General features: G+C 51.6%; 1 protein-coding gene across 1 annotated transcript; it reads left to right on the top strand.

Moving 5' to 3' along the window:
* Positions 1 to 288: 288 nt before the first annotated feature.
* Positions 289 to 25,277, top strand: CACNA1F (calcium voltage-gated channel subunit alpha1 F). Its single transcript, XM_053202312.1, has 48 exons — positions 289 to 313; positions 2,015 to 2,267; positions 2,888 to 2,993; positions 3,217 to 3,356; positions 3,600 to 3,742; positions 3,826 to 3,978; positions 4,615 to 4,811; positions 4,911 to 5,014; positions 5,720 to 5,910; positions 6,177 to 6,269; positions 6,383 to 6,476; positions 6,648 to 6,674; positions 6,813 to 6,973; positions 8,102 to 8,327; positions 9,223 to 9,430; positions 9,522 to 9,642; positions 9,760 to 9,841; positions 10,754 to 10,799; positions 10,984 to 11,053; positions 11,453 to 11,606; positions 11,792 to 11,921; positions 12,394 to 12,453; positions 12,602 to 12,708; positions 12,800 to 12,887; positions 13,337 to 13,444; positions 13,532 to 13,584; positions 14,563 to 14,709; positions 15,488 to 15,689; positions 15,783 to 15,941; positions 16,753 to 16,863; positions 17,113 to 17,196; positions 18,010 to 18,030; positions 18,237 to 18,365; positions 18,695 to 18,760; positions 19,020 to 19,111; positions 19,795 to 19,954; positions 20,182 to 20,309; positions 20,589 to 20,685; positions 20,873 to 20,975; positions 21,239 to 21,340; positions 21,507 to 21,637; positions 21,882 to 22,016; positions 22,307 to 22,476; positions 23,487 to 23,590; positions 23,710 to 23,841; positions 23,948 to 24,060; positions 24,456 to 24,653; positions 24,933 to 25,277. Exons 1-48 carry the CDS (start codon positions 289 to 291, stop codon positions 25,161 to 25,163), a joined length of 5,955 nt encoding a protein of 1,984 aa, XP_053058287.1. The 3' UTR covers positions 25,164 to 25,277.
* Positions 25,278 to 26,067: the final 790 nt, after the last annotated feature.

Raw genomic sequence — 26,067 nt, 5'->3', positions numbered from 1 at the left:
TGTGTTAGGTCTATCTCTATGTACTTCAAAGTTCAGATACTGTTGGGAAGTGATATCCTTTTTCTTATTTTAATTTCTGACTGGTGCTGGTATGTATTTTACAAAAATATTTTTTAAAAATCAGTGCCATTTCTGTTGCCAAGCCCTGGCCCATAAATATCCTATCTTTGCCCCTACTCACCCTCCCATCCAACCCTGCTATGGCCCCGCCCTGTGACCTTAATCTCTCTAAAGCTGGGGGAAGAGAGGGAGGCTGTGTGCAGATGGCTCTTCAACCTCGAAAGGAGGATGTCGGCATCTGAAGGCGGGAAAGGTGAGAGCAGCCTTCCACCCCTATAGACCCTTGGAGCAAGCCTGGGCTCTGCTCTACCCTCTGTCCCTCTGACCCATCTCCTGCCCAGCAGGACCCCACTCCCGGAGAGCCACCAGGGGATCAGAACCACATCACCCTGTTTCCATCCCATCCAGCAACAAACATAGCCTTACCACCACCTGAACCCTGACTCTCAGCCTGACCTAGACCCTGCACCTATGGCCTCCCAGCCCCATCCACAGCTTTAGTTCCCAGCTGAATCCCGACCCTAATCCTGGCCCCAACCTCTATTTTAGTGCCCACCCTGAGTCCAATTCCAAAGCCAGCCCCAAGCTTAATCCCAACACAAACCTTATCAACCAGAGGGCAAACTCCTGTTAGAGTCTAAACGCCAACATAGATACAGCCCTTACTATGAGCTCTAAATTCACCTAACCTCAGCCCCAATGTCTGGATATCAATACTGTTAGTGAGTAGGTCTCTGACTTTCCAAAAAGAATGCAGATCCATTTTTAAGGGGAGAGAGAGAGAGAGAGAGAGAGAGAGAGAGAGAGAGAGAGAGGAGAGAGAATGAACACTCTTGGTGGTAGTAAGTCATGAAGGCTTGGAGTCAGAAATTGCATAGGTTTGGGGTGCCTGGGTGGCTTAGTCATGTAAGCATCCGACTTCTGCTTAGGTCATGATACCATGGCTTGTTAGTTTGAGTCCTGCGCCCAGCTCTGTGCTGACAGCTCAGAGCCTGGAGCCTGCTTCAGATTCTGTCTCCCTCTCTCTCTGCTCCTCCCCTGTTCATGCTCTGTCTCTCTCTGTCTCTCTCAAAAATAAATAAAAACATTTAAAAAATTAAAAAAAAAAGAAATTGCATAGATTTGAATCCCAATTCAGCCACTTCACCAAATCACTTAATCTCTTTTTGCATCAATTTCCTTACCTACAAAATAGGAATAATAGTTGGTGCTAGACATTGTTCTGAATGCTAAACTCATTAATCCTTACAACAACTCTAAAATGTAGGTACTCTTATCACTCCATTACACAGATAAGGAAATTGAGGCTCAGAAAGGTTGTGCAATTTTTCCCAAGACTACACACAGCTACCAAGTGGCAGAGTTAGGATTTAAACTCAGACAGCTTGTTTTCTCCAAAGCTTGGGATCTTAACCAAGCCAACCTACTGCCTCACAGAGGCTGAAACAAGGCCATGGGAATTGGGAATGGCCTTAGCTGAAAACCCCAATGCCAAATTCAAATCCCATTCAAATTTAATTTTAACCCTAATCTTGATCCTAATTCTAATCCCAACTCATTCAAACACCCAGTCCTAACTCTAAATCCTATCTCAAGCACACTCCACTCCCACCGGTATTTAAACCCAACCCAGATGTCCACCACTCGAATTTAACCCTAAATTTGCCTCCAGCTATAAACTTAATCCTACCCCAAGCCAATTTAAACTCCCTACCAAGTCTAACAGCAAATCCTACTTGGAAATGTAACATCACCCTCCGTTCTCCATAAACTCTCTCAACCCCCAATCAATTCCAACACCAATTCTCACCCCTCAATTTTTAACTCAGGCACCCCCCAACTTTCCCTAATTTTACAAGCTCTTCTTCCCCCACACACTGGGATGGGATCAGGAAGGAGGTAGCCATGATTGCCCTAATACCCAGTCCCTCCCTGACTTGGTTTCTCCACACAGACACCATCCCAGAGCCCAGTCCAGCCAATGGGACAGGCCCTGGTCCTGAATGGGGGCTGTGCCCTGGGCCTCCAGCATCAGGGGGTGAAGAAATCAGCGGGGCATCAGGCCTGGGGACCCCTAAGCGAAGGACTCAGCACAGTAAGCACAAGACAGTGGCAGTGCCCAGTGCCCAGCGGTCACCCCGAGCGCTCTTCTGCCTCACTCTGGCCAACCCCCTGCGGCAGTCCTGCATCAGCATTGTGGAGTGGAAGCATCCTTGGAAACCAGGGGCAGCGCTCAGGGGTGAGGGTCACCAGGGTACCAAGAATCAAGGATTAGGCCAGGGCTGGAATGGAGGAGGGCTGAGGTCACTAGGGATCAAGAGTCAAGAATTGGGGGTGCTTGGGTGGCTCAGTCAGTTAAGCATCCAAGTTTGGCTCAGATCACGATCTCACAGTTCGTGAGTTCAAGCCCCACATGGGCTCTGTGCTATCAGTGCAGAACTGCTTCAGATCCTCTGTCCTCCTCACTCTCTTTCCCTTCCCTGCTTGCACTTTGTCTCTCTCTCTCTCCCTCTCTGTCTCTCTGTTTCTCTCTCTCTCCCTCAAAAAAAAAAAAAAGAGCCAAGAATTGGATTAGAGGGTGAGTTGAGAAAGGTGAAGGTCACTGCGGGGAGGGGGAGTGTCAAGGGTGAAAGACTAAATCACAGCAAGAGTTGGGGATGTCAAAGTTTCCAGGGGGTTCAAAGTCAAAGCCTTGGTCAAGGCAGGGGTTGGGAATGTCAGGGCTGGTTACCTTGGGTCAAGCGTCAGCGTTGGGTGGGGAGGGCCCCAAGGGAATGTGGGGATATTCTGAGGCCTATCTGCCTGGGTCCTTGACTATCCACCTGAGGCCTTTCGACATCCTCATCCTGCTGACCATCTTTGCCAACTGTGTAGCCCTGGGGGTCTACATCCCCTTCCCAGAGGATGACTCCAATACTGCCAACCACAACCTGGTGAGGCTCACCACCCCCGCCACCCCCAGCCAGATACAGCCCCAGTAGAACCACACCACAACCTTTCAATCCTCCCCACACCCGTTCCTCTCTGACCCAGATGGCCCGCCCCCATCCAGCCCCACCCTAGGTCCCGGACTAAGCTTCCCTTCCCCGGCCCCCCTCAAGCCCCACCCCCAAATAACTCCCTGCTCTCCCACCTCACCCCCGGCTCCGCCCTCAGGAGCAAGTGGAGTACGTATTCCTGGTGATTTTCACTGTGGAGACTGTGCTCAAGATCGTGGCCTATGGGCTGGTGCTCCATCCCAGCGCCTACATCCGCAATGGCTGGAACCTACTCGACTTCATCATCGTTGTGGTCGGGTACGCGTCTGCGAGGGACACCCCCACCTTAGTTCAACTTCCTACCCCAGGCCCGCTGAATTCGAGACTCAGGGGAAAGTCTGCTTCCGACTGCCTCCATCTGGCAGCCAGAATCAAGAATATTAACGTTTTAAACTTGTTTGCATTTCCAGTTACAGGGACTTGTGCTTTTCCGAGAAGAGAGGGGTGGAGGGAGGGCCCAAGGCTGGACCTCTGCCTCCTAATTCCGTGCTACCCCACCAGGCTGTTTAGCGTGCTACTGGAGCAGGGCCCTGGTCGGCCGAGAGACACCCCACATACCGGGGGGAAGCCGGGGGGCTTCGATGTGAAGGCGTTGAGGGCTTTTCGGGTGCTGCGGCCACTGAGGCTGGTGTCTGGGGTCCCAAGTGAGTGGCATGCCCCCGGGGGTTGGAGGTGGGGGAGAGGAGCAGGAGAGGGTTAAGCTGACCCCGCCCCTCGGTCCCCACAGGCCTGCACATCGTGCTTAATTCCATCATGAAGGCGCTGGTGCCACTACTGCACATCGCACTGCTCGTGCTGTTCGTCATCATCATTTATGCCATCATCGGACTCGAACTGTTCCTTGGACGAATGCACAAGACATGTTACTTCCTGGGATCTGGTCAGCCATTCCACCCCTCCCCGGACAAGACACTGTCCTCCACTGACTACTAGGCCCCACCCACTTCTCCTTGAAACCCACTCAAATCTACGAGACTCCGCCCCCAACCTTAGGCTCCACCTCCAGATAAGCAAGCCCTATCCCTTTACTCAAGACTCTGCCCTCAATCCCAGACTACAACCGCCCCTTTGCTAATAGCTCCTCCCTCTATCACGAGTCTCCACTCACAGGCCAAGGCCCTACCCTGCACTCGACACCATCCTCCAGGACTGACCCCATATACTCAGGCCCTTCATCCAGACCTCAGCCCGAGCCTTGCCCCCACTCCATTTTCAAGAGACCCTTCCCAATTCACAGGACTCCTCCCCCAGGCTCAAGTCTCACTGTTATTTACAAGATTCCACCCTAAATTTTACAGTTCCACTACCCGGATACCTGTAGCTGGGACTCACAACTTTCCAGTGGTTCAGAATCCTGACCTAGCAGAGTTAGGAGCTTAACCTTGCCCTTGATTTAGAAAAATGTCGAACCCCATACCGAACTTCCCAGGTGGGCGGGGCTACAAGGTAGCCGTGACTGGCGGGGGGGGGGGGGGGGGCGGGACATGCTTCAAAATCTGAACTGATCTCCCCACAGACGTGGAAGCGGAGGAGGACCCGTCGCCCTGTGCGTCTTCTGGCTCCGGGCGTGCATGCACACTGAACCAGACCGAGTGCCGCGGGCGCTGGGCAGGGCCCAACGGAGGCATCACCAATTTCGACAACTTCTTCTTTGCCATGCTGACGGTCTTCCAGTGCGTCACCATGGAAGGCTGGACAGATGTGCTCTACTGGGTGAGGTGGATGGCGGGCGCGCACAGCGCGAGACTGTACCTGCCTTTCCTCCGAGAGTGTCTGCATATCCTGAGAGATGCATGCCCTCTCTCTCCCCAGATGCAGGATGCCATGGGGTATGAGCTGCCCTGGCTATATTTCGTGAGTCTCGTCATCTTTGGGTCCTTCTTCGTCCTCAACCTTGTGCTTGGTGTCCTGAGTGGGTGAGAAGCTTAGACACCTTCGCCAATAGTCCCTTTCCCATTTTTTTTTTGTTCCTAGCACACTCCTAGGCACTCTTTCAGAACCCATCTGAAATACCCCTTCATGCAGTCAGTCAACATTGAACATCTGTGTGCAAGCACCATTTTAGGAATGGAATAAAAGACAAAAATCCCTGTCTTCTTGGATATTACACTGTGGTGGAGAGAATAGCAACATACACAGTAGATTGTATATACACCCATGCGTGCACACCCATAGTGGTTTATTTTTATTTTTGTTTTTTATTTTAAGTAGACTCCACGCCCAACATGGGGCTTGAACTGACAACCCTGACACTCGTGTGCTCTACCAACTGAGTCAGCCAGGCGACTCACATATGTAGTGTTTCGTATGGAATCTGTGCTATGGAAAGAAAGGATGGATAAAAATAGAAATGGGCAAATCTTGCAATTATAAATAGGGACAATCAGGACAGACCTCCTTGAGAAGGTGTTATCTGAGTAGAAATGTGACACAGATGAGATAATGGGCCATGTGGATGTCTGAGGAAAGTGTTCCAAGCAAAGGGAACAGCCTTTGCTTCTGCAAAGCTAGAATGTGCTTGACCTATTCAAAGAACAGCAAGGAGGCTGGTGAGGCTGGAATGGTAAAGGCATGGGAGCCAGGGTGGTCCCCCCTCCCAGCCCTCTATCTTCCTCCCTCAGAGAGTTCTCCAAGGAGAGGGAGAAGGCAAAAGCACGAGGGGACTTCCAGAAGCTTCGGGAGAAGCAGCAGTTGGAGGAGGACCTCCGGGGCTACCTGGACTGGATCATGCAGGCAGAGGAGCTGGACATCGAAGAGTCCTCAGCTGATGGCAACTTTGGTTCTATGGCTGAAGAGGGCCGGGCTGGCCACCGTAGGCAATCCCAGTCTGGCCCATTCCCTGCCCCACGCATGCCTCAGATGTGGGCTACCCTCCTGAGACCCAGCCCCAACCGGCAACGATTCCAGGCCCAGCCCCCAGTTCTGACCTAGAATACAGATCCAGACGCAGACCCCAATACCCTTCCCAGACTATACCCAGAACAAAGATTCCAAATAACAGCCCCCTTGCCATACACACACGCCTGGCCCTAACCCAGCCTCAGGCCATGCTCCCCAAATGTCCTCCCCACCCTGCAGGGCCACAACTGGCAGAGCTAACCACTAGGAGACGTGGACGTCTGCGCTGGTTCAGTCACTCCACCCGCTCCACACACTCCACCAGCAGCCACGGTGAGAGTCCATCCAGGTTGGGGAGGGGGATGGGATGGGTAGACAGAGAAGAAAGCCAAGTGTGGAGCCTTTGGGTCTTCACGGACTGACCTCTATTCCCACCCCGACCACAGCCAGCCTCCCAGCCAGTGACACTGGTTCGATGACAGAGACCCCAGGCGATGAGGAAGAGGAGGAGGGGGCTCTGGCCGGTTGTACACGCTGCCTGTGAGGGCCCGCAGCCCTTAACCCCTGACCCAGCCCAGAACCCCATCTAGACCCTGACCCCAGTCCTTACTTTACCCTCAAACCTTGATCCCAGCCCCCCACCTCCAACCCCAGCCACTGACTGCCCCTTGGTCCTTTATGACGCCCACCTCCCATCCTCCTCTTTTCCAGAAACAAGATCATGAAAACCAGGGTCTGGTGAGTTAGGATCCTTGGACCCCATGACTTTGTAAACCCCACCTCCGAGTCCCCCATGACCACCGGGCTACCCAACTGAGCACCCCCAGGCCTGGTTTAGGTAGGTGATTTCATCAGTGGGCTCGCATTTCCCCTCAGCCGCCACCTCCGCAGAGCCAATCGGGGCCTTCGGGCGCGCTGCCGGCGGGCGGTGAAGTCCAATGCCTGTTACTGGGCCGTGCTGCTGCTCGTCTTCCTCAACACACTGACCATCGCCTCAGAGCACCACGGACAGCCCGTATGGCTCACGCAGATCCAGGGTGCGTACCTCCCCTCGCGGACTGCCAGCCCTCTTCCCCAGTCCCCAATTCCCTCCACCCTAGAAACCCAAGTCCAGGATCTCTAGGGTTCCTTAGACCCCCAGACATTGCATTCCTGCCCTAATAAATGCAGAAACCTTAGCTTGTCCCACCCCACGTTGTAGCTTACACTTATGTAGCACTTGTGTGCATCAAGCTCCATTCTCAGCACTTTACATGTATTAACTCAATTTCTCTTCACCAAAACCTTGTGTGAATTAAGTGCTAAGGCACAGAGTACTGAGCACTGAGGTAGTGAAGAGTTCACTGATTAATCCCAGGACTCAGCTAGTAAGTGAGTCAGGCAGGTGGCTCCAGAGTCCAGAATCTTAACTCCACACTGTCTGGATGGGTTAACCCCTCCATGTCTCTGTTTCCCCATCTACAAAATGTGGACAATATGGGGCACCTGGGTGGCTCAGTAGGTTAAGCATCCGACTTCAGCCCAGGTCATGATCTCAGGGTTCATGATTTCGAGCCCCACATAGGGCTCTGCGCTGACAGCGCAGAGCCTGCTTGGGATTCTGTCTCCCTCTCTCTCTGCCCTTCCCCTGCTCACTCTCCATCTCTCTTTCTCAAAAATAAATAAATAAAACATTTTTTTAAATGGGGACAGTAATTTTATCTGCTTCATGGGATGGGTGGGGGGGATTAAGTGAGTTGAAGTGAAAGGTGCTTAGAACATTGCTGGACCCACATAGAGTGCTATTAAGTATTAGCTCTTACTATTACTTGTTTTCACCTCAACCCCAACCTGAATACTGAACACACTTCTCACTGCAAGCCTCAAACCAGCCTCAGTCCCAACTAAACCCCAGACTCCAATGCTACCTTTGAGTTGGAGTTTTCCTGAACTCATGGAGGCTCACCAAGGCCCCCACCCCAATTCTGCCCCTCACCCCAGTTCCGAGCCCCTCAAAACCTCACCCACTCTGACCTATAAATTCACCCCAATTCCTAACCCTAGTGCTACCACCAACCTGTGTCTTGCCTGATACCAGCTACCTCAGATCGCCCTGTGGCCCCTACGTCCCTGCACATCTCCAAGGAAATTGGCCAGTTCGGTCACCTCTGTCCTTCTCCCCACAGAGTATGCCAACAAAGTGTTGCTCTGTCTGTTCACGGTGGAGATGCTTCTCAAGTTGTACGGTCTTGGCCCCTCTGCTTATGTTTCTTCTTTCTTCAACCGCTTTGACTGCTTTGTGGTCTGTGGGGGCATCCTGGAGACCACCCTGGTGGAGGTGGGCGCCATGCAGCCCCTGGGCATCTCAGTGCTCCGATGTGTGCGCCTCCTCAGGATCTTTAAGGTCACTAGGTGTGTGTGGCGGGAGAAGACTGGGGCCCCAAGCACAGCCCCAACAGCTCCCTCCCCAGTTCCAGTGACTATCTGCATCACTGTTCATTTAGCAAATATCCATTGAGGGCATACTGTGGGCCAGACACCCTTCCAGGTCCTGGGAAACCCCAGGAATCAGAGCAGACACAAGTTCCTGCCTCATGGAAATTAAAGTCCATTGGGGAGGGTGTCTACTCCATTTCCATCCCCTTCCTCAACCTCAGCTCCAGCTAAAACATTATTCCCAGCACCATCTCTGAACTCAACTCCATACTCATCCCTAACCCTACACCATCTCTAACTCCAACCCCCAGCCACTCATTATACCAAACTCATTTACAGCCCCAACACCCAATCCCAAAGCCAGCCCCATCTCCAATCTCATCCCTAACTTGCAGCCCCAGCCCCATCACTAACCACAACCTCCATGTCCCTAGCTCCTAACCAGCAACCTATCTCCAGCTGCAACTCCAGCCCCAGACTCTATCTCATCCCTATCCCCTCCTCTATCCAACTCTCAAACACAACTTTATCCCCAACTCAGCCATCTAAAACACCAAATACTCTCTTAACCCCTAACCCCAACCCCAACCCCAGCTATAGTTCCTAACCCCAATCCCAGCCCCAGTCCCAACCTGAACCCAATTCTAACTTCATGAACTTCCATATAACCTCCATCCTAACTTCATCTGTCATCACACCCTTAACACCAACCCTAACCCCAAACTCAATCTTCCCCTCACTTCTTATTTTCACCTCAACCCAACTCCAAAGTTCATTTTAACCCAGCCCACCCCTAGTACATCCCAAGCTGGCATCCTGCCCTTGCCCCTGACTCACCACTGGACATGTCCACCCTCCATCTCTATTCTAGGCACTGGGCATCTCTGAGCAATTTGGTGGCATCCCTGCTCAATTCAATGAAATCCATCGCATCGTTGCTGCTTCTTCTCTTCCTCTTTATCATAATCTTCTCCCTGCTTGGCATGCAGCTGTTTGGGGGCAAGTTCAACTTTGATCAGACCCACACCAAGCGAAGCACCTTCGATACCTTCCCCCAGGCCCTCCTCACTGTCTTTCAGGTGGGGCCTGGAAAACATGGAATAGGTGGATCTGGGGGGGGACCATACAGTGGGGGGTCCAAAGAGATTCACAGTGAACTCCCACCCTCAGATCCTGACAGGTGAGGATTGGAACGTGGTCATGTACGATGGTATCATGGCCTATGGTGGCCCCTTTTTCCCAGGAATGCTGGTCTGCGTCTACTTCATCATCCTCTTCATCTGCGGCAACTGTATCCTTGGAGCTTTGGGGGGCTGGATGTTGGTAGAACATGGGGTAAGATAGCGGGGTTGTTGATGGCCCACAGTCAGGCTGCTTCTTCAACCTTTGCAGCCTGAACTCACCCCAGATATCCTTTTGAACGTGTTTCTCGCCATTGCTGTGGATAACCTGGCCAGTGGAGACACAGGAACTGCCAAAGACAAGAGCAGGTGATGTCTGGCTCTGCCATCAAGACAGTCTCTCCCTGGGATCCCTGACTGGGTCCCCACACATACATCCCACACCATCAGAGATGCCTCAGCCACCCTGGCAATCCATATCCCCAGATCCAATCTGCCAGTCCCCATTCATTCAACATGCATTCATTGAGCACCTACTTTGTGCCAGGCCATATTCTAGACACTGAGGAGACAAGAGGGGTCAAGGTAGACAAAGTCTTCACCTTCATGAAGCTAACATGTTCATGAAGTTAGGGAAGGCAAACAAAACACAAACAAATGAATATATAACGTAAGTTAATTAAATATATATTAATAATATGTAATGAAGCAAAGAAAATGTAATAAAAGAATAGAGAGAAATGAAGATTGCTATTTTGGTTAGGGTAGTCAAGGAAGGCCTCTATGTGGAGGTGACCGCTGAACAGAGACCCAAGTGAAGTGAGGGAGTGAGCCATGAAAATATCTGGGGAAAGAGTGCTCAAGGCAAAAGGAAAGGAAGTGCAAAGGTCCTGAGGTGCACATTCAGCACATTCACAAAAACCACCAAGGAAATCAGTGAGTCTGGAGTGGGGTGAGCAAGGAGGAGAGTGGTAGGAGGTGAGCTCAAATGGGAGAATAAGAAGGCCATACTAGGGGCATTCTGGGCATGGCAAGGACTTCAGTTTTTGCTCTAAGTGAGTGGGAGCCATGGGAGAGGTGTGATCAGACGAAGAATGTGCCAGACTTAAGATTTAACAAGACCCCTTTGGCTGCTGTGAAAAGGACAGACTGTGAGGATGAGGGCGGAAGCAGGGAGGTTCTATGGGACCTCAGAAAGGTCTGTTCTGACTACATTGACTCCCCCTAAGCTTTGCCTATCTACTGCAAACCTTAGCAATCACTCCCCCTTTCCTCACACAGGGAGAAGAGTGCTGAGGGGAATCCCCCACAGGAAAATGGAGTATTGGTGAGTTAGAAGCCTGGGCATTGTCTATACCTCCCATTACCATCAATACCTGTATATGTGTATATCTTTAACTCCCATCTTCTGCCTGTGCATTCCTCCATTATTGTGTTCCTTCCGTGCCTCCCCTGGGTCCATCCTATAGTGCCTCCCCCACCATCAGTGACCCCCATATTTCTGTCCCCAGGCACCTGGTGGGGAGAATGAGGAAGAGGAGGGCAGAAAGAATGAAGGAGCAGGCAAGTGGGCAGGGGCAGGTGGAGGAGGTGTGGGACCTTAGAGACAGCACCCGGGCAGAGCTCTTGACCCCTGAGACCCCTCTCTCTGAGCAGAAGCCTTTTCTGAAATCATCTTGAAAATAATGGGCTTGGGGTTTGGCCAACATCATTTGGGATGTTGAGATTAAAGAAGAGAAACAGACATTTTGTTTTACTGCAGAACTTCTCAGAGCCTTTATTATAAAATAGTGTGTATTTGACTGTGAGGATAGTGATGTTCATTCAACACACATTTCCTCAGCTTCTACTGTGCCCCAGGCACTGTTCTAAGTGCTGGAGACACAACAGTGAGTTTGCCACATGACAAGCACTGTTGTAGGTGCTTTATATACATTTTCTCAATTAATTGTCTGTATTTTGATCTTCTTCTGGTGCCAGGCATAGAGGAAGAAGAGGAGGAGGAGGAGGAAGAGGAAGAAGAGGAGGAAGAAGGTGCAGGGCATGTGGAACTCCTGCAAGAAGTTGTACCCAAGGAGAAGGTGGTACCCATCCCTGAGGGCAGTGCCTTCTTCTGTCTCAGCCAAACGAACCCGTGAGTGCTGGGAGTGGGTAGGGGGCCAAGGCAGGAGGGGATAGGGCAGGTGGAGGGCCAGGAAGCAGCCAGGGCTCTGGCAGGTGCATGGCCTGATTCAACAGAGCCTGAACTGTGTCCCTTGGGCTCTCCCAACCAACTCTGGGGTCCTGGGCTCTGACCAAAACCCATTCCCTACTCCCCAGGCTGAGGAAGGCCTGCCACACCCTCATCCACCATCATATCTTCACCAATCTTATCCTGGTGTTCATCATCCTCAGCAGCGTATCCCTGGCCGCTGAGGACCCCATCCGAGCCCACTCCTTCCGCAACCACGTGAGCCTTTGGCTGGGGGCTGGGGGGGGACACTCCTAGGGGGGTCCTGCTGGGCACAAGCTGGGGCCAGGCTGGAGACACAGAGAAGATCCTAGTTGGGCAGAAAGAGAAGAGTGATAATGGCAGCTGCTGCAGGTGCCAGCCCTTACTGTGCACACTTGGGGAAACACCAGGGAAATCAGTATTTGGCTGAGGAGGAAGCTTGGGCTCAGAGAGGTTGAGCAGGCCAATGGCACCGATATAGATGAGCAGAGGTAGAAGAGCCCAAATCTGCCCAAATCTGAACCCCAGTCTTTCTGGTGGCCAAGACTTTTGCCTTATAGCGAAGTCCTTGATGATGATGAGAGAGGAAGGAGAGGGGGAGGGAGGGACAGGAAAACTTACAGAGAGGTGCACACAGACACACACACACACACACCTAGGATTCCCCCCAGTTATGACTCAGTGGCTTTGCCTCTCTCTTGCCCGCCAGATTCTAGGGTACTTCGATTATGCTTTCACCTCCATTTTCACTGTGGAGATTTTACTAAAGGTAACTAACAAGCCCCCAGTCGTACCCCCAGTTGCCCCAATCCACTCTGCACCCACCCCTGCAGCCCACCTCTCCTGTTTCCATACCCTCCTCCCCTCTCTATCCCCACACCTGGAATCTAGCCTGATGTCTCTCTACCCTTCCACAGATGACAGTGTTTGGGGCCTTCCTGCACCGAGGCTCTTTCTGCCGTAGCTGGTTCAACCTGTTGGATCTGCTGGTGGTCAGCGTGTCCCTCATCTCCTTTGGTATCCAGTGAGTGACTCTCCCTACCCCCTGCCCACTCCAGTCCTCCCAGAACGGAAGCTAAGCCTGGGCCAGGGCCTGAGGACTGACCCCTCCCCAGCTCCAGTGCCATCTCAGTGGTGAAGATTCTGAGAGTCCTCCGAGTACTGAGGCCTCTCCGAGCCATCAACAGGGCCAAGGGACTCAAGGTAACCCAGCCCCACCCAAATCCACAGGACCCATGCCCTGCCCCACTGCAAGGGCCAAGATCTCTAATCAGACTGACCGTTTGCACTGGTGCATGACCGCACAGCCTGGACCCAATATGTAACCACACATCCCTGACCACTGATCATGTGGCCTCACCCATGTCCCTTACAAGTGACTATAAATCCCTTACCAATGGCCACATTTCTCTGATACAAGTTCCTGAAATGTGACCACATATCCCTTCCTGGTAAACACTTATTCCTCGTTGGTGCCCACACGTCCCTGGCCAGTAGCACTGCCCCTTGACCATATGTCCCTGACCACACATCCCTGATCCATGACCAGATGTCCCCGGCCCAAGTCCCTGAGCCCCATCTACACCCAGAATCCCTACCCCAGGCTGCTGTGGCCCGCAGTGTTTGTTAGCCATATTTGTGGGTGCCTGCAGCACGTGGTGCAGTGTGTGTTCGTGGCTATCCGGACCATCGGGAATATCATGATTGTGACCACACTCCTGCAATTCATGTTTGCCTGCATTGGCGTGCAGCTCTTCAAGGTGGGAGGAAACACTGGAAGGAGGCCCAGGCATGGGTCAAGGTGGGGAGTAAAGGGTGAACCTGCCTGACAAATATCTTCCATACAGGGGAAATTCTACAGTTGCACTGATGAAGCCAAACACACCCCCCAAGAATGCAAGTGAGTGCTCAAAACCTTGCCTTTTGTGGAGCTCTTGACCCCTACTAAAAGCCAAAGAGGCCCCTAGATCTCACCAAGGCCCCTGGAATCCTTAGAGCTTCCTCATAAGAACTGCAGAGACTCCCTCAAGTTTTATCAAGGCCCCCCAAACACCGTGAATTCCCCAAGGCCCCAAGATATACCCCCAGAACTTTCCCAAGAGCTGAAGAGGCCCTCATATCTCACCAACCCCTAAGAAACCCCCTAATACCTCCCCCAAACTCCTCTCCATATTCTCCAGAGTTACCTACATTCTACTCCAGACTCCCCAGAAATCTCCAAATACTCCCCCCACCCACCATCACTGCCACCAAATCCCAGGCTTCCATCTCCAGATTACTGTAGAGGGTAGTGGTTAAAAGCATGGGCTTTGAAGTCAGGCATTCCTGGTTCAAATTCATCTCATGAGACATGGGTACATTTCTCAGCCTTGGTGAATCCCATTTTAATTAACTGAAAAATGGGGATAAAAAGAGTGCAGATCTCACAAGGTGGTGGTGAGGAGTAAGTGAGTTACTACATGGAGAGTGTACTACAATGTAAAGTTACTACATGTAAAGCCAAGCACAGTGCCTGGCATATACTTAGTGCTGATAAATGTTGATTATTAGTATTACTTTTTCTTGGGGGTGGTGATGATTATAATGGTGATGATAGCTAATATATATGGTACCAACTAATGCCAGACACTATTCTCATTGAGTGACTTAATTAATCCTTGTAACAAGTCAGGAAATATGTTGTATTATCCTTAATTCATAGATAGGGAAAACTGAAGCACAGAGAGGTTAAATACCCAAGGTCACCCAGCCAGTCAATGGGGGACAGGATATCCAACTCTACCACTCTGCCCTGTTACTTCCATGCTCTACACCTCAGTCCCCTTTCCCCAGATCCCCACCCCTCCTCACCCACCCAGCCTGTCTGCAACATCCACAGGGGCTCCTTCCTGGTCTACCCTGATGGAGATGTATCACGGCCCCTCGTCCGGGAGCGGCTTTGGGTCAACAGCGATTTCAACTTTGACAATGTCCTTTCAGCCATGATGGCCTTGTTCACTGTCTCCACCTTCGAAGGCTGGCCTGCGTGAGGAGCAGGGCCCCAGGAATGGGCAGGGAACAGGGCAGGAGTCTATGCTAGGGTCTTCTTGGGATGGGTGGGAAGGTACCTTGGGATGTGATAAAGGTCTCTTGAGACTGGATAGGGTTTTGGGGGGACTGGTGGGCATATCAAAGAACTGGCTGGGGGTCCTCCAGAAGTTGGCTGTTGGGTATAGGTCTCTGAGGAGCTAGGTGGAAGTCTAGAGAGGACTGGGTGTGGGATTTTGGGGGGGACTACGTAGAGGTCTGGAGGGGACACTGGGGGAGGTCTCAGAGGAGATGGAGCTGGAGATTCAGGGGTTTCCAGAGAGATGTACAAGTCTTTAGGGGTACTAGTTGAAGATCTTTGGGGGAGATGGGGCAAGGAATCCAAGTTTATGGGGCAGGATTTAGAGATCTTTGGGGGCTTGTGGAGGAGTTCTGGGGAGCTGCATGGGGATTTCCTGGTGGCTGGAGAAGGATATTTAGGGATATGTGGGAACTTAAGGGACTTGGGGGTCTTGGAGGACCAGGGTAGGGATTCTCTAGAGGGTTGTATGGGGATCTCTAGGTCTCTGGAGGGCTGAGACAGGGAATTGGGGGTCTTTGAGGTCAGGTGGGGGTCTCTTGGGGTATGTGTGGAGGTCTAAGGTGGTTAGGTCATGGGATTTGGGGGTCTTTGGGATGCCAAGCAGGAGATTCTGGAGTGTTTGTTATGAGGTATCTGGGGGCATGTCTGGAAGGGGGCTGGGATATCTCCTCATCTACCGCCATTGGCTCCCCAGTCTACTATACAAGGCCATCGATGCAAACGCAGAGGACAAGGGCCCTATCTATAATTACCACGTGGAGATTTCAGTGTTCTTCATTGTCTACATCATCATCATTGCATTCTTCATGATGAACATCTTTGTGGGCTTTGTCATCATTACTTTCCGTGCCCAGGGCGAGCAAGAGTACCAAAACTGTGAGCTGGACAAGAACCAGGTGACCTCTGACCCCTGACCTATGGCCACCAACCCCTCCCCACCTCCTTGCCTTGAGATACCAAGCTCACTCATGCCCTGCACCCATATGCAGCGCCAGTGTGTGGAGTATGCCCTCAAGGCCCAGCCACTCCGCCGCTACATCCCCAAGAACCCACATCAGTATCGCGTGTGGGCAGCTGTGAACTCTGCTGCCTTCGAGTATCTCATGTTCCTGCTCATCCTGCTCAACACCGTTGCTCTAGCCATGCAGGTCTGATCTCCCCCACCCTGACTCCTGCCAGACACTGGACACTATTCTGTCCACACAGCCCCCTGGGAAACATTAGGAATGCTTTAGGCTGCAAGTGCAAAACCCCCAGCTGACAGAGATTAAGCTATAAAAATATTTGCCACATTTCTTCACATCTAAGGCCAATAATTGTCAGTTGCATCCTGACTTAAGAGATGTAAGAATATAGGGGAAATGGCAGATGGCCATTGTAAGTTGCCATTGATTGTGAAATGTACCCCAGTGTCAGAGGTTCTAAATGTGAAAAGATGTGCATAGTGGAGTCAACAATATATGATAGCTACCTCACATAACAAGAAGTGTAGAGGTGGGCTGTTTGATTATGGTTCATCAGGTATCCAGGCTCTTTCTCCTCCACCATTCTTAGCAAGTTGGCTTTCATTCTCATGATTGTTGCTTCATTATCACAAGATAACTGCCACAGCTCTAGACATCAAAACCACATTCAAGGCAGGAAAAATGAGGGAAGGTTGTACCCGGGGCTCTCCTCATTTGAGCCTTTTATTGGAAAGCAAAAATAGTTTTCATGGAAACTACTTAGCAGCAGACTTCTGTTTCTTTCTTAGTCAGAAGTAGATGCAAGGAAAGCCAGGAGATCAAGAACTGGGCTTTCCAATATCCTTATTGAGAAACAGACAGTGTGAGGGATTTGGCCAACCCATCATGCTATCTCATCTCCAGACTCACCTCAGTCCAAGCCAGAAAATATTTTGTTGTGGGTGGGGAGGTCTCTGTCTCAGGCTCTGTACTCACACCTGACTTTCTCCTCCAGCACTATGAACAGACTGCTCCCTTTAACTACGCCATGGACATCCTCAACATGGTCTTCACTGGCCTTTTCACTGTTGAGATGGTGCTCAAAATCATTGCCTTCAAACCCAAGGTGCCTCCTGCGAGCCTTAGAATCTCCTGCAGTGGGTGAATTCCTTAGGGTGGAGCTCATTGCAGAGCTCTTGGGGGAGGTGGCAGGGAACAGGAACCAAGGACTCTTGAGACCATGGTGTGAGAGGGGTCCATATGCAGGCCTATCATGTGGTCCAAGCTGGGCCCTGCTTCCCCAATGTCCCCTACCACTATTGGTCCCCTATGCTAGCTCTGAGAAGACAGGGCTCTACTTTTTTCCTGCCTACAGCATTACTTTGCTGATGCCTGGAACACATTTGATGCTCTTATTGTGGTGGGCAGCGTAGTGGACATTGCCGTCACTGAAGTCAATGTAAGGACTGGCCTCTCCACTAACCCACCTTTCCCCTACCAACCTTCCCCTGCCTCAACCCCAGGTCTTTCTTTCACATGAGTAGGTGCCTCACTCACCTCCATCCTACTCCTGAAGACTCAGTGCTCTTCATTCTAGCTCTATATCTCCTGAGTCCCTATCAGGTTTAGCCAAAGTCCCCCTCCACCAACTCCCTTATTCCATTTGCAACCTATCCTCTGGCTCTGTCATATCCTAAAATGACTCTCTTTTTATTTATATTATTTCCTCTATTGCCTCTACATTCCCCTCCATTGGCTCCATCATCTCCACCAACTCCTGCCATCTCTTCTGACTACTTCATTGGCTCCATTTCCACCACTGACTCCATTGTCTCCGACACTGGGTCTTTCACGGCTCTGTCATCACCAATGACTGTACCATTGGCTCCATCATCTCCTCCATGGTTCTATCACCTCAATTGACAATGCTGCTTGTTCCATATCTTCATCGCTGGCTTCTCCATTGGGTCTTCCATCGGTTCTCTCAACTCCATCATCTCATGAAACCACTGGCTCCATCATTTCCTCCATTGGCTCCATTGTCTCTCTTCCATCATTTCCTGTACCTTCTTCTTTCCCTTCCACCCTCACTGCCAACTTTTCCCACAACCATCTTGACCCACTGCCACATAACCTTCTCCATAATCCCTTGAATAATGACTCTACCATCCATTATCCCCTATATCTGCTACATCATTTCTCCTATGTTCGTTTGGGCCTGTGATCTCATCATATCCTCTGTCACCTCTGTCTTGGCTGTATCTCCCTTCAGAATGGTGGCCACCTTGGCGAGGTACCCCCACCTCACAACAGGGACTCTATGCTTCTTTCCACACCTACCTGCCCTTCCTTGCTTCTTAAAAGTCCTTAGAAATATTCTCTGACTACCCTGGGGCCTGAGTTCTGAGGGATTTGGGGGCTGGGAGGGCCAAAGAATGAGATAGGGAGGTGACTGGGGAAACTGTAGACTGATCATACCCACCACACCCTCAACCTCAGAGCTCTGAAGACAGTTCTCGCATTTCCATCACCTTCTTTCGCCTCTTCCGAGTCATGCGGCTAGTGAAGCTTCTCAGTAAAGGTGAAGGAATCCGCACATTGCTCTGGACATTCATCAAGTCCTTCCAGGTAAGCTCCCGTCCCTTTGACCACCCCTCACCCACATCTCATACCTCTCAACCTGAACTGCATCTCCCAGTGTGCCATATCCATCTGCAATTTACCATTTCCGGTTTTCTCTCTTTTCTAGGCTCCCAATTCCCAACATACCTTGGCCTCACTAACCTTATTCTATTGTATTTAGTACCGTGTCCACATTTGGGAGACACTGGTAGTCATGGGAACTTTGGGGATGGGCCACATCTCTCATCAAGCCCAGACTTGAGGAAGCAGTGTATTCTGGGGCTTATAGTTCTCTGCCTGGACCTGAATATCTATCCTCCTCTCCACCCCTATAGGCCTTGCCCTATGTGGCTCTTCTCATCGCGATGATATTCTTTATTTATGCAGTCATTGGGATGCAGGCAAGTGGGGACCCTAGGTAGCATCCCTCAGGCACACTTCTGATGAGGGGTGTTGGGTAAGAATTCATACACAATGAGGGTGGTGGGTTGAAATACAAGCTGGTTGATGCTGAGTCAGTCCACACACCTGTGAAATGGGATGTGCAGTGACTGCACATCAGGGTTGTGAGGATCCTTTGAGTATTAGAAGTTGTGAAATGAGTGACAACTTGTAGGGGCATGGGTTCGCCCCTCTGACACATGCCCTGTGTGCCCACAGATGTTTGGTAAAGTGGCTCTTCAAGATGGCACACAGATCAACCGAAACAACAATTTTCAGACCTTTCCACAGGCTGTGCTACTTTTGTTCAGGTGACATCTACCCCCCTCCACTGCCACCTTGGTCCCCAGCATGCCCTTGGGTGTTCACATACCCTTGTCTGGGCCCTGGACTGCCTGAGATGTAGAAATAACAGGGCAGCATGGGGCTACATTTTGCCTGAGGTCTTTTCTGGCTGTGATTTGAAGAATTTTGTATAATAATCTAGCCTCAGCCATCCTTTTTCTGGCTGTAAGATGTATCCTTTTCTTAGGCCTCAGTGCCCCATCAGTAAAACATGAACATGACTGTCATCATCTTGGCCACACCAGCTTCTAAAATATCTAAATGCTGGGGCCCTTGGGTGTCTCAGTCGGTTAAGTGTCTGACATCAGCTCAGGTCATGATCTCATGGTTCATGGGTTTGAGCCCCACATTGGGCTCCGTGCTAACAATGCAGAGCCTGCTTGGGATTTGTTCTCTTCCTCTCTATCTCTCTGCCCATCCCCTGCTTCGTGCACTTGCTCTCTTTCTTTCATCTCTCTCGCTCTTTCTCTCAAAAATAAATTTTTTTTTAAAACTTAAAAAAATAAAATAAAATACTGAAATGCTATCTGTGCCAGATACAGCCCCTGGCAAGAAGTGGATCATCTCCTCACCCCTCCAGCCCCCACAATGCCACTTGCCATGACTTCATAGCTTCCCCTCAAGGATGGCCCCTTGTGTGACCCCCCAGGTGTGCCACCGGTGAGGCATGGCAGGAGATAATGCTTGCCAGCCTTCCTGGGAGTCGGTGTGACCCTGAGTCTGACATCAGCCCTGGTGAGGAGTTTACCTGTGGCAGCAATTTTGCCATCGCCTATTTTATCAGTTTCTTCATGCTCTGTGCCTTCCTGGTGAGGACTGTTTCCCCACAACCACCACCATTGCCATGGGGGCTGTCCCTGAGGGGTCTGGGGAGGAGGTGGGGAGCCCAGATCTTCAGAGTAGGTGAAAGGGCTGGTCTGACAAGATCAACCCAGGAACTCGTGACCCAGTAACCATAAGTTTACCTCAGCATCCCACCAACCCCCAACACCCTACTCTGCCCTTCACCTAACCCCCACTATTCACTGGCCCACAGATCATAAATCTCTTTGTGGCTGTCATCATGGACAACTTTGATTATCTAACCAGAGATTGGTCCATCCTGGGCCCACATCACCTCGATGAATTCAAGAGGATCTGGTCTGAATATGACCCTGGAGCCAAGTATGACATGTATCCACATAACTGGGATTGCAGGGGACAGTGCGCTGCCCCACCCATTCCCCCAGACACAGAACCTCTGACCTGTACCTCCCATTACCTAGTCAATAGATGCCCCAAGTTTCCACTGCCTCTGTTCTCTGTCTTCCCCAACTACCATAGATAGGGTTGGCTCTGGGGTGTTGGTGGGGGAGGTATTTATAAGCTGGTGGAGTCTTCAGAAAGGGCTGGAGGGGTTATCTCCAATCCAGCGGTGCCTCCTACCCACCCCACCTGCCCCAGGGGCCGCATCAAGCACCTGGACGTGGTTGCCCTGCTGAGACGGATCCAGCCCCCCTTGGGATTTGGGAAGCTGTGCCCACACCGAGTGGCCTGCAAGGTCTGTGTACCCACCCACCCCCCACCTCTGAGAGGGCTGTCCATCACATGGCAAGGGTGGGCAGGGGTGTGCCTTGGGTGGGGAGGGTGTGTTTTGCTTTATCCTTAAAGGTTTCTGCCCCTGGGCATCCAGTGCCTTCATCCCTGGCATTTGCTCAAAGTGAGTTCTACGTCCCTGGTGTGTGTAGAGACTTGTGGCGATGAACATGCCCCTCAACTCAGATGGGACAGTGACATTCAATGCCACACTCTTTGCCCTGGTTCGGACATCCTTGAAGATCAAGACAGAAGGTGCATGGGAGGGATGGAGAAAGGACAAGAGCAGGAGAGTCCCTGGGGAGGGTGCAGGGATCACTCATTGAGTGATGGGCCTGGCTCCTGTCTCTGAACCTCGAAATGAGTGACTTTGGCTTCTCCAGGCCTGTTTTCCCACCAGTTCAATGGGGGCGGTGTGTGACTGCGGTAGAAGCTGGTGAAGCCCCTTCCAACAGGGAGGGAGTGGCTGTGAAGGGCTCTTCCTATTGGCTCAGGCCCCACATCCTCTCCCAATGCAGGGAACCTGGAACAAGCCAATCAGGAGCTGCGGATTGTCATCAAAAAGATCTGGAAGCGGATGAAGCAGAAGCTGCTAGATGAAGTCATCCCCCCTGCTGACGGTGAGCTAGCTCCACACCAATTCCTTGAGCCCGCCCAAATGTCAAAGGATTGCTCACCATCACAAAACTAGCACTGGATGGAGGGGGGCGAAGGGGAGCCTATGCTCTGGGTAGGGGGGTAACAGGAGACCCCTGTGTGACCTTGACTTTTCTCCCTTGCCCCCAGAGGAAGAGGTCACCGTAGGCAAATTCTACGCCACATTTCTGATCCAGGACTATTTCCGCAAATTCAGGCGGAGGAAGGAGAAGGGGCTACTAGGGAGCGAGGCCCCCTCAAGCACTTCCTCTGCTCTTCAGGTCTTTAGAGGGGCCTGGGTGCGTGGGTGGGAGTATGTGGAGGACTGTGGATAAGGATGACTGCCCTCTTGATCTCGCGGAACCCATGTCACAGATGAGGAAACTGAGGCTCCAGGTCTCAGAGGGTCAGTGGTGGCTGAGGGACCCCTTCCCCCACCCCACACTCCTGCACAGGAAGCAGGCTCATGGACAGGGAAATTTAGACCCTGGGCTGCCTTCCTTCCCCATTTTTTCACCCCCACAGGCTGGTCTAAGGAGCCTACAGAACCTGGGTCCTGAGATCCGGCAGGCCCTCACCTGTGACACAGATGAAGAGGAGGAGGAAGAGGGGCAGGAGGGAGAGGAAGAGGAAGATAAGAAGGATCCAGAAACATACACAGTGAGGACAAGTTTTCACTCCCCTGGGAATTTGATTGTAGAAATAGTTCTTCAATTCCTTAGGTAACTTTGACACTGCCTCTGGGGGAAGGGAGGCCCCCAGAGAAGTACTCCCCCCGAAACAGGCAAACAGGTATTATTTGATACCTACCATCCACTGTTGGAGGGTGAGACCCAGATTCAGCCCCTAGTAAGGTCATTGGAGATAAACTCCAAGTGACTTGTGTCACTGACCAAGTGACTTAGATATGATAACATGAATGGCAACATTCAATCCTGTGACTTCCACAGGCCCCAACGGGCTCCCAGCCCCCATCTCACCGGAGTTCTGTGATTTCTGTATCTCTGCCTGTCGGGGACAGACTTCCAGATTCACTCTCCCTTGGGCCCAGTGACGATGATGGGGGGACTCCCAATTCCAGACAGTCCAGTGTGCCCCAGGCTGGATCCCATGGCCACAGGTATGGTCAAGGGTCTGGTGGGATATTGTAAGGGAAGGCAGGGACTAGCCAATACATGGAGATAATTCAGGAGCAAGAGGGCCTTTGAATGGAAATTTGGGAAGGATGGAAGGGACTCAAGGGCTCAGATGGGAATAGAGGATAAGAAGAGATTCATATGAGAAAGGCAATGCAAAGGTTTAATACAAAGAACACATAGGGGCGCCTGGGTGGTTCAGCATCTGACTCTTGATCTCAGCTAGGGTCTTGATCTCAGGGTCATGAGTTCAAGCCCCACATTGGACTTCACACTGGGCATAAAGCCTACTTAAAAAAAAAACAAAAACAAACAAAAGAAGCACATAATGTGGAACTTCCATGGTCCTCAGTTTTGTCACCTGTAAAAGGGGGATAATAATAGCACTTATCTCATGGGGATAATGAAAGAATGAAATGAAGTCACACCTAGCTGTCACTTTGACAGCCTCCTCCTCACCTCTCCCAACACACCCCCAGTTCTTGTGTTGAAGGTGTCTCTTCAACAGGCCAACTTTGATTTTTTTTTTAAATGTTGTGTCCTTCCCATGAGAAATATGTATTAAAAGAAAGCCCATGTCATTTTAAAATGATGACAGGTTAATTTTCTGGTATGTGAGTTTTCCCAATTAAAAAAAAAAAAAAAACTGGGGCGCCTGGGTGGCTCAGTCGGTTAAGCAGCCGACTTTGGCTCAGGTCATGATCTCGCAGTCAGTGAGTTCAAGCCCCGCGTCAGGCTCTGTGCTGACAGCTCAGAGCCCGGAGCCTGTTTCAGATTCTGTGTCTCCCTCTCTCTGACCCTCCCCCGTTCATGCTCTGTCTCTCTCTGTCTCAAAAATAAATAAACGTTAAATAAATAAATAAATAAATAAATAAATAAATAAAATCCTACTGTAGGGATGGGGTACAGAACAAGAAGGAACCAGCAGTGCAGGGCCACATACTGGGGGGTGGGGGGGTGGTGGATCTGGTCTAACTTGCTTCACTTTCCCCAGGAGAAGCTCTGGGGGGTTCATTTTCACCATTCCAGAAGAAGAAAGTTCTCAGCCCAAGGGAACCAAAGAGCAAGAGAATCAGAACGAGGAAGAGGAAGTCCCCGCCAAGGACTCTGGCCATGACATGTAGGATGAGCCCATTAGCCATGTGCAGGAGGGCAGAACTAATGGAACCTCATCACCCATTCCTAAGCCTGAGCTCACCCCCAGCCCTCTTTCCCGCACAGGCTCTCCTACCTAGATGAGCAGGCAGGGACTCCCCTGCGCCCCATCCTTTTGCCACCTCACAGACCCCAGAGATATGTGGATGGCCACAACGCACCACGCCGCCGTCTGCTGCCCCCCACACCTGCAGGTGAGAGCGGGCATGGGTGCTGGGGGCCCCACAAGGGCCAGCAGGGCAGAGGGCTGGGGTAGCATTGAAATTCTTCTTCGCCCCCTCTGCCTTCCCCTACCCCCAGGTCGGAAGCCTTCCTTCACTATCCAGTGTCTGCGGCGCCAGGGCAGTTGTGAAGATTTACCCATCCCAGGCACCTATCATCGTGGGCGCAACTCGGGCCCCAGCAGGGCGCAGGTGAGATGGGGGAATAGGGTGCTAAGGTCTGGAAGGGTAGAGTCATCCTAGGCTGAATTTATCAAACACACTACATCTTCTGAGGAATGGGGCATGTATGAATTCACAAAACCCTCACTGTACCTGTGACATAGGTTAGTTCCAGTTTAAAGATGAGGAAACTGAGGCTCAGAGAAGTTTACCCCAGATCACACAGCTAGTAAGTGGCAAAGCTCATATTTAAACCCAGGTCTTCTATGCTCTTAAATAAACTCAAGTCTGATTTATATGCATTCAGTTTGACTCCAGCTGTATTTGCAGGGGTGGGGGTGGTAAGATGTAGGCACAGGGCTGAGTCCTAAACTTTCACACGTCACCCATCTATAATTATCCCCCTGATGTTTATTCTGGTCCAGGGTTCCTGGGCAACCCCTCCTCAGCGGGGTCGGCTCCTATATGCCCCACTGTTATTGGTGGAGGAGGGTGCAGCGGGGGAGGGGTACCTCGGCAAATCCAGTGGTCCACTGCGCACCTTCACCTGTCTGCATGTGCCTGGAACCCACTCAGACTCCAGCCATGGCAAGAGGGGCAGTGCCGACAGCCTGGTGGAGGCTGTGAGTCCAGCAGGGCTGTGGGCAAGAGGGATGGGGGAGAAGGGGAGGAAGTGGGAGCTTGGGAAGGAGGGAATAGAGGCCCTCAGTCTCTGTGTTATGCATGTAACTGTCTATCCCCTTGCTCTGTGACTGCTCAGCATGATGTGTGTGTGACCGTCCCCAGTGACTACCCTGCACACCTTCATGCATGCATCATCTATCTACACTGACCCCTCTGTGCACACTGCTTTGGCTCCATGTTGTGCTCTCTGTCAACTCTGATCCCATCTGTGCCCCCAGGTGCTCATCTCTGAGGGCCTGGGCCTCTTTGCCCGAGACCCACGCTTTGTGGCCCTGGCCAAGCAGGAGATTGCAGATGCGTGTCGCCTGACACTGGACGAGATGGACAGTGCTGCCAGTGATCTGCTGGCACAGGGGACCAGCTCACTCTATAGTGATGAGGAATCCATCCTCTCTCGCTTAGATGAGGAGGACCTGGGAGACGAAATGGCCTGTGTCCATGCCCTCTGAATTCCCATCTGTCCTCCACTGCTCAATAAACCTCCTGCTCTCCCTTCCCCAGAGGGAGACAGGCATGGACTACACCCCTGGATTTTGATGTCTTTGCACTGGGGGCCTGGGGCTATCCAGCGGCCCCCCAGCTATCCATCCCCTGCTTCAGCCCCGAGCCACTGCCCACACACGAGTATTTCCAGAAACCAGGACAGCCAGGCCTGATTATTCAGCGTCAGGGAAGGAGGGAGGAGGAGGAAGAAGAGACAGAAGCCAAAAAAAGCTGGAGACTGAGTGGAGGTGGTGGGGGAGGGGAAGGGGACCAGACAGAGATGGAGGAAGGAGGAGAGAGGATGTGTGGGGGCTTAGATGAGGAGTGGGGGGAAGTCAGAGATGCCACAAGGGGTCAGGCAGGTCAAACTGAGGAAGGACAGACATATGGGATGGAAAGGATAAGAATACTCAGAATGGAGTCCTGCCAGTAGAAAGGCCAGGAGGTTGGAATTAGTGTGGTATGTAATATGTCAGGCAGAGGGGTCCTCTGACAGCATCAGGAATTTCCGGGAAGCTAAATCAGGATTACCCTGTCTCCCACTTCCTACCTTCTGCCTAAGAGAAAGAAAATCTAAGTCCCTAACAGAAGACATGGATGACAGCAAATGGCGAGGCTCCTACCCTGGGGGAACCCACTCAGGGCCCACCAGGTATTCCTGAGACCACCTAAGAGTATCCCACTCTCCTCCCACCCGGATCCCAGAGCTCCTATTTCTGCTTCTTGCCCTGCCTGTAGTCATTACCCACCCTTTGGGGTCTCATTAACTAAGTGAAGCTATATCAGACATTTACTTTGTGCCAGGCACTCACTGTTCTGGGTTTCCCTCAGACCAAACTGAGCTGGCCTAGACATGACACAGGGCTTGTC

Source organism: Acinonyx jubatus, chromosome X (assembly GCF_027475565.1).
Source record: "Acinonyx jubatus isolate Ajub_Pintada_27869175 chromosome X, VMU_Ajub_asm_v1.0, whole genome shotgun sequence".
Taxonomy (NCBI): domain Eukaryota; kingdom Metazoa; phylum Chordata; class Mammalia; order Carnivora; family Felidae; genus Acinonyx; species Acinonyx jubatus.
The sequence above is the reverse complement of the archived record's forward strand: the minus strand, read 5'-3'. Positions and strand labels throughout refer to the sequence as shown.